Below are 12,685 nucleotides of genomic sequence, written 5' to 3'. Positions count from 1 at the left end.
CCCAAAGGCCCTAGGGATGGCCTGGAAAAGCCTTCTCCAGGAGATCCTAATAGGTGTTGGATAGCCCTACAGTACACTAAGCCACGGACTAATCCCACCACCCCAGCACTCCAAGGCCCGGATCTAGGGGCTCCCCCTGCCACTACCATGGCCGATAAAGAAGCCCTAATCAGGGAAATGGCATTTCCTAACGCCCCCCGTAGCTCCCCTCCTGGGGAGCTGCCAGGTGGACAGGCCCACATGCTTATAACGCCAGAGCGGGTGCATCAGGCCCTATTCAGCCAGAGCATTAAGAAAGCTCCGGGGGCCGACAGGCTCAATTTTAAAGCATGCCGGCTACTCTGGGCACTAGACTCACCCCGAATCATAGGGATGGCTAGGCAGTGCTTTCGGCTTGGGGTGCACCCAGGGGCCTGGAAGACCGCTAAAGGCATCCTACTTCGGAAGCCAGGGAAGCCTGATTACACCCAGGTGAAGGCCTGGAGGGTGATAAGCTTGCTTAGCTGCCTGGGCAAGGTTGTTGAGAAGCTGGCTGCAGGCCTTATAGCGGACTGGTGTGAGGCCCAGGGGGCTTTACACCCTGGACAAATGGGGTGCAGGCGGGGCCGTGGGGCTATTGACGCGGTGGCCTGCCTCGTGCAAACAGTGCACGAGGGATGGACTCAAAAGCTTCTCACAGGCACTATCTTTATTGACGTTATGGGGGCCTTCGACCATGTTGACCCCTATAAGCTTAGTGAGGCTATGGAAGCTGCAGGCCTGGATAATGACCTTATAAGGTGGACCTTATCCTTCCTTACAAATAGAAGGGTCAGCCTCGTAATTGACGGTTATAAAGCCCCTGAACAGCCTATTGACTCAGGGCTGCCCCAGGGCTCACCGGTCTCCCCAATCCTCTTTCTTATCTATATCCGGGGTGTGTTTCAGGCTATGGAACAGCAGGTGCCAGGGATCAAGGCCCTGTCCTATGCCGATGACATAGGCCTGGTAGCCCAGGGAAGCTCGGTCTCTGAGATCTGCAGGCAGCTAGAAGCAGCGGCAAAAGCTGCTACTGAGTGGGGACTGGCAAATAGCGTCAAATTCGACCCTAAAAAGACAGAGGCCATCCTATTCTCTAGGGCCACCAGCAGGGAACATAAAAATCAGGTCCAGGAAGCTAGGGTGCAGGTAGGAGACGCTTTAGTGGCATTCTCCCCAACAGCCATCCGGTGGTTAGGGGTCTTACTAGATCCAAAGCTTACCCTCAAAGCCCACTATAAGTACCGCCTGCAAAAAGGTCAAAATACTGAAAGACGAGTGCGGGCACTGTGCAAGGCCCAGGGGCTCCCCCCAGGCCTGGCATGGCGAATCCAAAAGGCCACCGCGCAGTCAGTGGCGCTTTATGGGGCCGAGCTTTGGTGGCATGGGCAAAAGAACTGCCTAGAAGGACTGCAGGGCCTAATTAATAACCAGGCCCGGGCAGTCACAGGCATGCTGAAGTCCACCCCATTAGGACCGCTTATAAGGGAGGCAGCTTTGGAACCAGCAGAGGCCCTATTAGATAGTAAACAGCGGCGGTATGCCCTGAGACTCCTAGGACTTCCCCAGGGGCATCCAGCAGCAGAAATACTCCCCATAACGCTTAGGGAGGGAGACGCCCATGCACAGCCTGGAGAGCAGCCGCTAGAAGACCGAGCTTGGGCAACACCAACCCGCCGAGGCCCCTGGAAGCTGGGCATGGGCCTGGCCCGCAGGCTACGAGAGGCCTTGACCGCCGACCCCTCCCAGGGCTTTGAGCGTACAATAGAGCCTAGTAATAGGTCTATACCACTAGATTTCAGGATAGACTCCCCTGAAACCGCTATGCAATTAGCCTCAGACCCCCTAAGTGGGATAGGGAACACTGACCTTTACTCAGACGGTTCCAGGTTAGACGATCAGCGCGTAGGCGCTGCGGTAGCTTATAAGCCACTTATTAGCCCCTGGAGGTCGCGCCTAGCTCCCCTGGGCGCAGGCTTCGAAGTCTTTGATGCAGAACTAATAGGAGTAGTCGAAGCCCTAGAGTGGGCGCTGGCAGAGAATCTTAGAGGGCCAATTAGGGTGTTTCTCGATGCTCAAGCCGCTATAGGCAGGCTTCAGCATACCCAGCCAGGCCCTGGCCAAGCCCTGGCGCTGCGGGCACATGATCTAGCCAAGGAACTGCAGGCCACCGGCCGCAGGGTTACTATATGCTGGGTGCCAGGCCATAAGGGGGTCCCAGGCAACGAAGAGGCCGATAAAGCCGCCAAGAAAGCTGCGGGGAAGCCCCGAACAGGCAAATACTCGGGCATCTCACTGGCACATGCTCAACGGGCCTGTACCGAAGCTTATAGAGCTGCCAGGGCCAACTGGCTTGCTGCAAAGCTTGCAAAGCGTGCCCAGCGGGCAAGCCAGGCCTACTATCCCCCCCGGGGATGGAAGCTTGACCCAATGTTGGCGAACACCCCCAAGCACCTAGCGCGGCGATATTACCAGTTCAAGACTGGCCACGCACCAATTGGGGCCTATTTGCACCGAATTAAGGCCCGAGACTTCCCTAATTGCTTGGGGTGCTCTAGGGGGACTGAGACGGTAAGACACCTTCTTACAAACTGTCGACAGTGGTGCCACCAGCGGGAAAAACTATATGCCGGCTTGGCCGAAGCGGGGGTAAAGGCCCTGCAGGATAGCGAGCAGTGCCCCGAGGCACGCCTATTCCAGGACCCAAAGGCCACTACAGCGCTGCTGGCGTTTATAGGGGCCATTAGGGAGCGAGAGGATAACCAACAGGCCTGGGAGCAGGCCTATAAGACTGATAATTGGGGCATTGAGGCCCTGGATGAGGGAGAGCGAGAGGGGGAAGGATAGCGGGCAGGGGCGGCCCGCTATTGTAGGCAACGCCCAAACGTTAGTGGCCATAAGGAGGGGGTAGTGGTTGCCACCCACTATAAGCCCCCGAATCGTCCTGCGCATATAAGTGGCTTGGGGCGAGGAAAGTGCAAGATACCTTGAAAGCATGGATCCAATGGGGGTAGAGGCACCGGTTTATAGGGGGCAACCCCTATAAGCAGGCCTAATCCACACGAATCGCTGTCTGTCATAGCCTAGGGCTCGGTATAGACGTTAAATTTGATTAAATAAATAAATAATAAATAAAGTATTAAAATATTTTAATTTTAATTTTAATAGATAATTCTTTACTTTTTTAAAATTACCACTTTTGTCTGTATTAGATAAGGATTATAAGATCTTTATTCTAAAGCTAAGTCTTTTTTAGAATAGCTTTAAATCTAGTTATATTGATTATATAGAATTATAGAGAATAGATTTTTTCTTTTTTCTTTATATTAATAATTATAGTATTAAGATTAAGAATAGCAAAGCAAATAATAACCTATCTATTAATAAATTTAATAAATTATTCTAGATTCTAAATTAGCTTCCAGCTAGCTTTAAGTAGAAATCTATATAATATAAAATTCCTATTTACTCTAGTATTAAGTATAGTAATTATCTTAGATCTTACTTTAGAAAGATTCAATTTTATATAAATTAATATAATAAAGTTCTTTAAGTCTTTTTCTTTCTTTAAACTAATAACTATAGATAGTCTTTATTAAATTTACTCTTTATTAGACTATTTCTTAGTCTCTTTTTCTTTTTTTATATAGGTAGCATTTAGTTTTAAGAGTAAAATTAGATTTTTTTTAATAATTTTAGTAGCTTTATACTTAATAGTATAATAGCTAGTATAATTATAATAATAGTAAATTATTATTAACTTATTTTTATTTTTTAAAAAAGATTTCTACTTCTTCTAAGATTTTTTTTAATTATTATAATCTAATCTATATTTTCGCTTCTAAGTTGGCTTTAAATTAGAACCTTCTTGGTTCTAAGTCGGACCTTAGCCTCTAAAATAATTATTATTCTTATTTTTAGCTTTTTTTTCTAATCTCTGCTTTTACTTCTTGATTTAATATAATTATTAAACAGTAATAATTAGATCTAAAAGCTTTACTAGAAGAATATCTATTCTTATAATATCTAAATAGATCTTTAACAACAGCTTTACTAGGAAGATTTAATATTTAAAAAGATCTTTAATTAGTAAAAACCCGCCACTTTCTTCTCTCACTTTCTCATAGAGAATTGAGAATTTAGAATAAAAAGCCTTAAGATCTTATTTATTTAACTATATTAAACTTAATAAAGCTATAATACTATTAATTTTTTAATTTTAAAGAGATTTAATCTAATTCTTTAACCAGATTTAGAAATTATTAAAGATAAAAAATTATAAATTAATTAAATTTTTCTTCTTTTTCTATTAAATACAATAATCTCTATCAAGCTAAGCAGTAATATATTAAACTTTACTTACTTCATCAAAATAGAACTAAAGACAACTTAAGATATTATTTTCCACATCCTCAATCCATTCTTTAAATTCCTTGATTGATTTTAAAGCAAAGCGCTTAAGGTCTAGAATCTTAGTATTATAATATTTACTAGTAGTCGCGTGCAACAGTCTAGTGATTCTAAGTTTTTATATAAAGATCTACAGTATCTCTATAGTTATATTAACCTATAGAATAGCTTATAGAGGTAATTCTTCAGAAGTTATATCCTATGCTAATTCAGTACTGATATAGTCCTAAATCTCTTCTTCTTTATATATAAATCCTAGATTAGAAACTAGAACAGTTCCTGGTTTATCTAGTATTAGAGAAGTCATGTCTTGTGTAATTACCATTATCTTAGAATCAATTTAGATCTTCGTGGAAACAGTTTATAATGTAAAGTATTTAGTATCTAAAAGACTTATATATAAGAGAATTAGAATCTACTAAGATCCGAGAAGATTCCTATTAGGAGTTGAGGCAGTATATAAAGTAAATAGATATAGATTATATTAATATAGAATAAACCGCTTGAGCTCCTTCGTCTAGAGAAAAGAGTTCTCAAGCTTATAAGCCTAATCTAAATAAGATCCTACTTCCTAATAGGATTATATTCCACGAGCATGAGGGGTAGATGCATCCTTTCTAATGCATTATTTGTGATATATCAACTCAACCCTCAGAGGAGATGCAGGCCTTTGTAAGCCGGATCAGGCATTCCCGAGCCTGGCACTTCACAGATCTATAATTTCTTTTATATAGTATATATCTACTAAAATACTAATAAATATAGTATATATACTAATACTGATATTTTAGATAATAGATATACTATATTTTTTTAAAAAAGAAATGTTATATTTTTTAATAAAATTTAAACTAATATATAAAAGCTATAGTATATTATAGAAAGATCTTATAATAAACTTGTTATTAGACTATTATAGTCTTTCTATTAATTAATAGATTAAAACTCTAAGTAAATATAAATTTAAAAGATAGAAAGTATTATATATATAGTTAAAAAAAAATTTTTATTAAAATAATATCAAGTAAATTATTTATTTTTAAAAAATTTTAAACAGCTATTCTAATAAATAGAAATCTTAGAATATAAATATAGTATTATATCTATATAAGTATATATTAATCTCTAAATAGATTCTAGATCAAGATTTTATTGATAGGTTAATATATTATAATTAATTTTTATATAGACTTCCTAAAATGCTACATGAGAAGATATTAGATAAAACTAATATAGATACTGATAACCTCTATGATATCTTATTTGACTAATTATAGAAAATAGCTTAGAAATTTAAAAAAAAAAAAAATTATTAGAAGGACCACTACAGACATAATATTAGTTAAAAATTATTATAATTTTATTAAATAGATGAACTAACACTAAAATTATAATCTCACTAAAGCTATATAACCTTTGAATTAATTACTAAGAAAGCTATTTCTAAGAATCTCTCTTAAAAGATTCCTATAAGTAGGGCTATCTATAAGGAGTAATTGAATATAGAAAAAAGATTCAATATTCTAATTAAGCAAATATTAGTATTAATATTAGTTTTTACCGTAAAGACTAGAAATACTAGTAGTTTATTTATAGAAAATTAGAAAGATTAGAGTCTTAATTTTAATAATGGGCTATAAGTAACTAGAGGAATTCTAAAAAAAAAACTTTATACTAAATATAGACTAAGATAGCTATTACTACTATAGGAAATTAGGATATATATAGTTTAGTTATAAACTTTTTAAAGATAATATTAAGATTAGATATTACTATTAAAATTAAAATAGATAGTTATATATTAAATTAATTAATAATACTAAACTAATAATTTAGATTAATTATAGAAAGCTAAAATATAAATATATATAAAAAGACTATAATATATTCTAGAAAGCCAAGCAAGTGTCATAAGAATTGTGAATGCTCAGCCAATCGATAAGTAGTGGACGCTACTTACATAAGCAAGCTGTCTAAAACTCCTATAGAGTAGAATTGCTAATTATAGAAATAAAGATAGAAGTGACTATATAGAAACTCATATAATCTAAATAATATAGATATATTAATCTAATAAAGATACACTAAGTAAATATATACTCTAATAATATAGCTATACCATTTTTATATAGATATACTTAGTATAGAACTATCTACTCTATATGAATATATCTAGTATAAATATATTCTAACAATACACATGTACTATACTAATGAAAATGTATTATAATATATAACTATATAGTCAATAGAGCGAGACTATGCTAAGGAACTATATTAATAATATAGTTAAATAGAGTTTAACTATACTTATTATATTTAGGATTAACTATATAAAGATACTTATTTACTATTATATATCTAGCTTATTATATTTTATTCTCTTAAGCAAATAGTATATTATTATTACTTTTCAATATACTTTGTAGTCTATTATTGCGATAGTACTTTACTTATCCCAGGATTGTTTTACGCAATGTTCTCATCTTGCCTTCTGTTAGTAGAATACCCACCCTGATTCACATCTTGGTGACGAGTTGTTGAACCGATTGACAGATCTAATTTAGTATAAGAGTAAAACACAATCAAACTAAATATATATTAGTAAATAAGTGTCTTTATATAATAAATCCTAAATATAATAAATATATCTATCTCTATAGTAGTTACTCTATTAGCTATATTTATTAAAATATATCTAATATATCCTTAGCTTAATAACAGCTCTATTAGCTATATTATCTGTATGATCACATAACTCTATCATGTTAATCTTTTTATAACTACCCATGTAAGTACCTGTGATAGCTTTACTTAGATAAGTAGCGTCCGTAGACCTATCGATTGGCTGTAGTTAATTGAATCTTCTGACAATATAAAGCTATTAAAACTATTAAAAAGAATCTAATTTCATCTTTAAAACTAAATACTACCCATATAAAAAAGAAAAAAAAGACTAAGAAATAGTCTAATAAAGAGTAAATCTAATAAAGATTACCTATAGTTGCTAATTTAAGAAAAAAGAAAGATTTAAAAAACTTTACTATATTAATTTATATAAAATTAAATCTTTTTAAAGTAAAATCTAAAATAACTATTATACTCAATACTAAAGTAGATAAGAATTTTATATTATATAAATTTCTACTCAAAGCTAGCTAGAAGCTGATTTAGAACCTAAAATAATCTATTAAATTTATTAATAGATAAGTCACTACTTACTTTACTATCCTCAACCTTAACACTATAATTATTAATATAAAGAAGAGAGAAAAGAACTATTCTCTATAATTCTATATAATTAATATAACTAGATTTAAAGCTATTCTAAGAAAGATCTAGCTTTAGAATAAAAATCCTATAATCTTTATTTAATATAGATAAAGATAATAATTTCAAAAAAATAAAGAATTATTTATTAAAATTAAAATTAAAATATTTTAATATTTTAAACTATTAATAAGAATAATAACCATATTCTTTCTATCTATAAAAGCAGTTAAACTAAAAAAAAAAAAAAATTCTAAACACTTATAATAAATATATTAATATATTCTTAAAAAAAAAAACAGTAATTCTATCTTCTAAGAATATTAATTATAAGATTATTTTGCAATTAAATATAAAGAATCCTTCTTATAAATCTCTTTATCTATATTTAGTAAAAGAATTAAAACATCTATATATATATCTAAAAAAAATATAGTAAAAGAGTTAGATCTAAAAATTAATAAACCTAGTCAGTATATCTATTTTATTTATAAAAAAAATAGATAGTTTTTTATATATCTATATAAATTACTATAGTTTTAATAAGATTATAGTTAAAAACTATTATTCTCTATTAAAAATAAATAAGATATTAAATTAATTAATAAAATCTAAATATTTTACTAAAATTAATCTCCGGGATATATATTACCAGATAAAAATTAAGTATAAAAATAAATAGAAAATAGCTTTCTAAACTTAGTATAGATATTATAAATATTTAGTTATATTATTTAGATTAACTAATATCTTTATAATCTTTTAATCTTATATTTATAATACCTTAAAAGGCTTTATTAATAATTTTATAATTATTTATTTTAATAATATTCTAATTTATTTATAATTAAAAAAAGAATATGTAAAATATATTAAATAGATTTTATAAAAATTTAAAAACTATTAACTATATATAAAAATTTTAAAATATAATTTTTATTAGTAAAAAATAAAATTCCTAAACTATATTATTAATAAATAAAAAACCTTAATAGATACTAAATAAACTAAAGTTATTTAGAACTAGCCTAAACTAAAGTCTATAAAGAAGATCTAAGTTTTCTTAAACTTTACTAAATTCTTTAAAAAATTTATAAGAAACTTTTTAACTATAATAGCACTATTATCTAAGATACTTAAAAAAAGATCTTAAAATAAGGACTTATAGATTTAAACTAACTCTAAAAGTAAAAAAAACTTTTAAAAAGTTTTATAATACTTTTAAAAGTCCTTCAGTAATAAGATATTTTATTTAAAAAAAAAAATCAAGATTATTATAGATATCTTAAAGATTAAAAAAAAAACTATACTTTTATAACTAGGCTCTAATACAGATCTTATTAAATCTAAATTAGTTTTAACTTAGAACTAATAAAAAACTAAGTATACTAGTATCTAGTTACTTTCTTAAACTAAAAATATAATAAAATAAAATATTATTAGCTAATATATAACTAGAAATTAAGAATAATTATATTTATTTTTTAGAAATAATATTATTACTTTAAAAATAATAAGTATTTTATTAAAATATAAATAAACTATAATAATAATTTAACTTACTTCTTTACTATAAAGAAGTTAAATATAAAATAAACTAAATAAGCTTAGCTTTTAATAGTTTATAATTTCAAAATTAAATATAAATTTAGAATAAAGAATTTTTTAAATACTTTATCTTAATATTTAAACTTTTTTAAAGATAAAAAGAGAGAAAAAGATATTAGATTATTACTAATTTTATAATATAAATTGAAATTAAATATATTAAAATCTAATATAAGATTAGCAAGCTTAATATCTTTAGAGAATAATCCTAGTAAAGTAAATTTATCTTAAAAAAAAAACTTTAATACAGATTTGTATATAGATAATTAAATTTCTAGAATTTATTATTACTAGAGAAGATTTATACTTAAAATAATACAAACTAAAAATATTTTTAGCTCTTTAATACTATTAACTATAGATCTAATATAGAAGCTATAGAAAAAAGATATCTTTTTTTAGTAGAAAATAGTTCCAGTAAATAAAATTTCTAAATCTAAATTAATAGACTTATTTAAAAACCAAGTTGAAGATAACTTAAAAATAACTAGAAACTAAGTTAAAAACTTAAAAATAGTTTAGAATACTAAAAATAGTCTTCTATATTATCATAAAAAAATATATATACTAAAAGATATAGTTTTATAGAATAAATTTATAAAGTTATATTATAACTATCTATATATAGATTATTTTAATATTATAAAAACTCTTAACTTAATAAATCAAAAGTATTATTAGTCTAAAATAAACTAAAATATAGATAAATATATTTATACTTATAAGATATATTAACTTATAAAAATATAAAAATATCAACTTTATAATTAATTATAATTATTACTGGTCTTATTAGAACTAAATAAAAACTTATCTATAGATTTTATTATAAATCTATCTCTAAGTAGACTTTAAAAAGAAGTTTATAACTTTATATTAATTATTATTAACCACTTTATTAAGCTAGGTATCTATATTCTTTATAAAAAAAATATTAATATTAAAAAACTTATAGATATAATAATTAAAAAAATTTTTAATATCTATAATTATCTAGATAGTATTATTATTAACTAAAGATTATTTTTTATTAGTAGATTTTAGTTTAAACTAATATATTAATTTAGAATTAAGTAATAATTAAATACTGTTTTTTTATCTATAAATAGATAGCCAAATAGAGAGATTAAATTAAATTATAAAATATTATCTATATTATTATATAAACTAATAATAAGATAACTAGATATAATATTTATCAGTAGCTTAATTTATTTATAATAACTTAAAATATATAAGCACTAAGACGACTCTATTTAGAAATCTAGTTAGTTTTGATCTAAAGCTTTCTTTTAATAACTATATTAAATCTTCTATAATTCAATTAACGCAAAAGCGCATTAAGAAATTAAAAAAAATCAAAGAATAAATAAAGCTTTATCTTAAAGAAATAACTAAAATATAAGCTATTTATTATAATAAACATTATCAATCAAAAAAGTATACTGTGGGTAACTAAATATTATTATCTATAAAAAATCTTAAATCCTTTAGGCCAAATAAGAAGCTTAACTTTCTATATAAAAAAAACTTTAAGATTATTAAAAGAATAGAAAAGTAAACTTATTAGCTCTAACTATTAATAAATTAATATTAAATTTATTCTATTTTCTATATCTTCTTATTAGAACTATATTATCTATAAAAAAAAAATAATAAATAGAAATTATAGATAATTATTATAAATAATAAAAAAGAATAAGAAATTAAAGCTATTATTAACTATTATATCTATTATAAATAAATTAAGTACTTAGTAAAATAGCTTAAATATCTTTTTTATAAAAATAAATAGTTAGATAAAAAAGACTTCAATAATATAAGAAAACTTTTTAAAGAATATTATTAATTGATAGTCTATAAAGCAAAAAAAAGATAGACTTTTTTTTTAAAAATAAATTTTTTTAATTTTTATTATTTTAAGACCTTTTATCTAAAGCTAATTAGAAGCTATAAAAGCTCTAATTCAGAATCAACTTAGAACTATCCTAATATATAAATACAATCTTTTTATTTTTTATTATACTCTTTAGCATCACTAATAAAGATTATTACTTAGTTATAAAAAAGAACTAATTATATTCTAAAATTATTTTTTTTATTTTTTCTATCAAGTTTCAGATTTAATAAAAATTTTATAAAGAAATTATACAATAAAAAAAAATTTTCATTATTTAAAAAATAAAAAAAACCAATTACTAAAACTAAACTATTATCTTAAAGAACTATTTTATATAAAAAGACTCTATAAAATACTATTATAGCAGCAGATAATAAGAAAAGTAGAAGTAATAAAGATAGCAATAGATATAATATTAAAATATTTATTCTATTACTATTAGTACTAGACTAGATAAAAATCTTATTAAAAGTAATACTAAAAAAAGATTATACTTATTTACTGATTTAAGATTTAAAGAATCTAGTTTATAATATCTTTAATTTAGTTAAAACAGGTTTCTAATACTATAACTTAGTTTAATTTAGATAATCTTAGTAAATCTATAATTAAAAAAATAATAAAAATAGTTCTTTATAGAGTATTCTCTTAATAATCTAAATCTAATTAATAGCTATCTAAATAGCTTCTAAAGATATATCTAAATGGAATATTATTTATATAATATAAAATAAGGCTAACTATAAGTTTAGTATAGAATTATATTTTATTTCTAAATAGAAATAGTGATAATATTTTTTTATTAATAAATACTATATATAAAAATTCTAATAGCAGTCTATTAGTTTTATATAATATAAATAGAAATAACTTTATTAAAGTACCAAGTGTTTATTTATTTTAAAGACAGTATCAAAGTATATAAAAAAGATTTTTATTAATTAAACTAATTTCTGATTAGTTAATTAATATAAACTATATATTTTAAATATATATAAAAAAGCCTTAGATTAAGAGTTATAATATCTTAAAAAATCTAACTAGTCACTAGACAAAAGGATATTAGAAATATTTAAAATAAAAGCTACTAATATAGATATCTTAAAAATAGTCTATGTATAATAAAGAGTCTTATTAATATTTTTTATTATATTTTTAGCTAAGGAAGCTAAAGTAATATCTTTAATAAAGCTAAATTTAAGATAATTAACTATATTAGTATCAGACTTAAGGAATAATAAGTCTGAATCTTTCTAAAAATTAGATATACTTATTAGTATCTATTATATATATTATCTATCTAGGCCTTAAAACAGAGCCTACTAAGAGGAAGAAATTAAAATTAATTTAAAAAAATTTATATTAAATTATTTATAATAATAAGAAGTGTATTAAGTTCTTTAATAATAATAATAAAAAAAGTAAAAATATTCTTTTATTATTTAAATCTATTAATTAATAATCTAATAACTATTAAAT

At 27.6% G+C, this 12,685-nt stretch overlaps 1 protein-coding gene across 1 annotated transcript; it reads left to right on the top strand.

Annotated features, from left to right (window-relative positions):
• Positions 1-588: 588 nt before the first annotated feature.
• TRUGW13939_01040 (uncharacterized protein) lies at positions 589-2,865 on the top strand (the record flags this gene model as incomplete). The annotated part of the gene is made up of 1 exon (XM_035484246.1): positions 589-2,865. The coding sequence occupies one exon, from the start codon at positions 589-591 to the stop codon at positions 2,863-2,865; it is 2,277 nt and encodes a 758-aa protein (XP_035340139.1).
• Between the last annotated feature and the right edge of the window lie 9,820 nt (positions 2,866-12,685).

This window comes from Talaromyces rugulosus, chromosome I, assembly GCF_013368755.1.
Source record: "Talaromyces rugulosus chromosome I, complete sequence".
Taxonomy (NCBI): Eukaryota; Fungi; Ascomycota; class Eurotiomycetes; order Eurotiales; family Trichocomaceae; genus Talaromyces; species Talaromyces rugulosus.
This window is presented reverse-complemented; position numbering and strand designations above follow the sequence as displayed.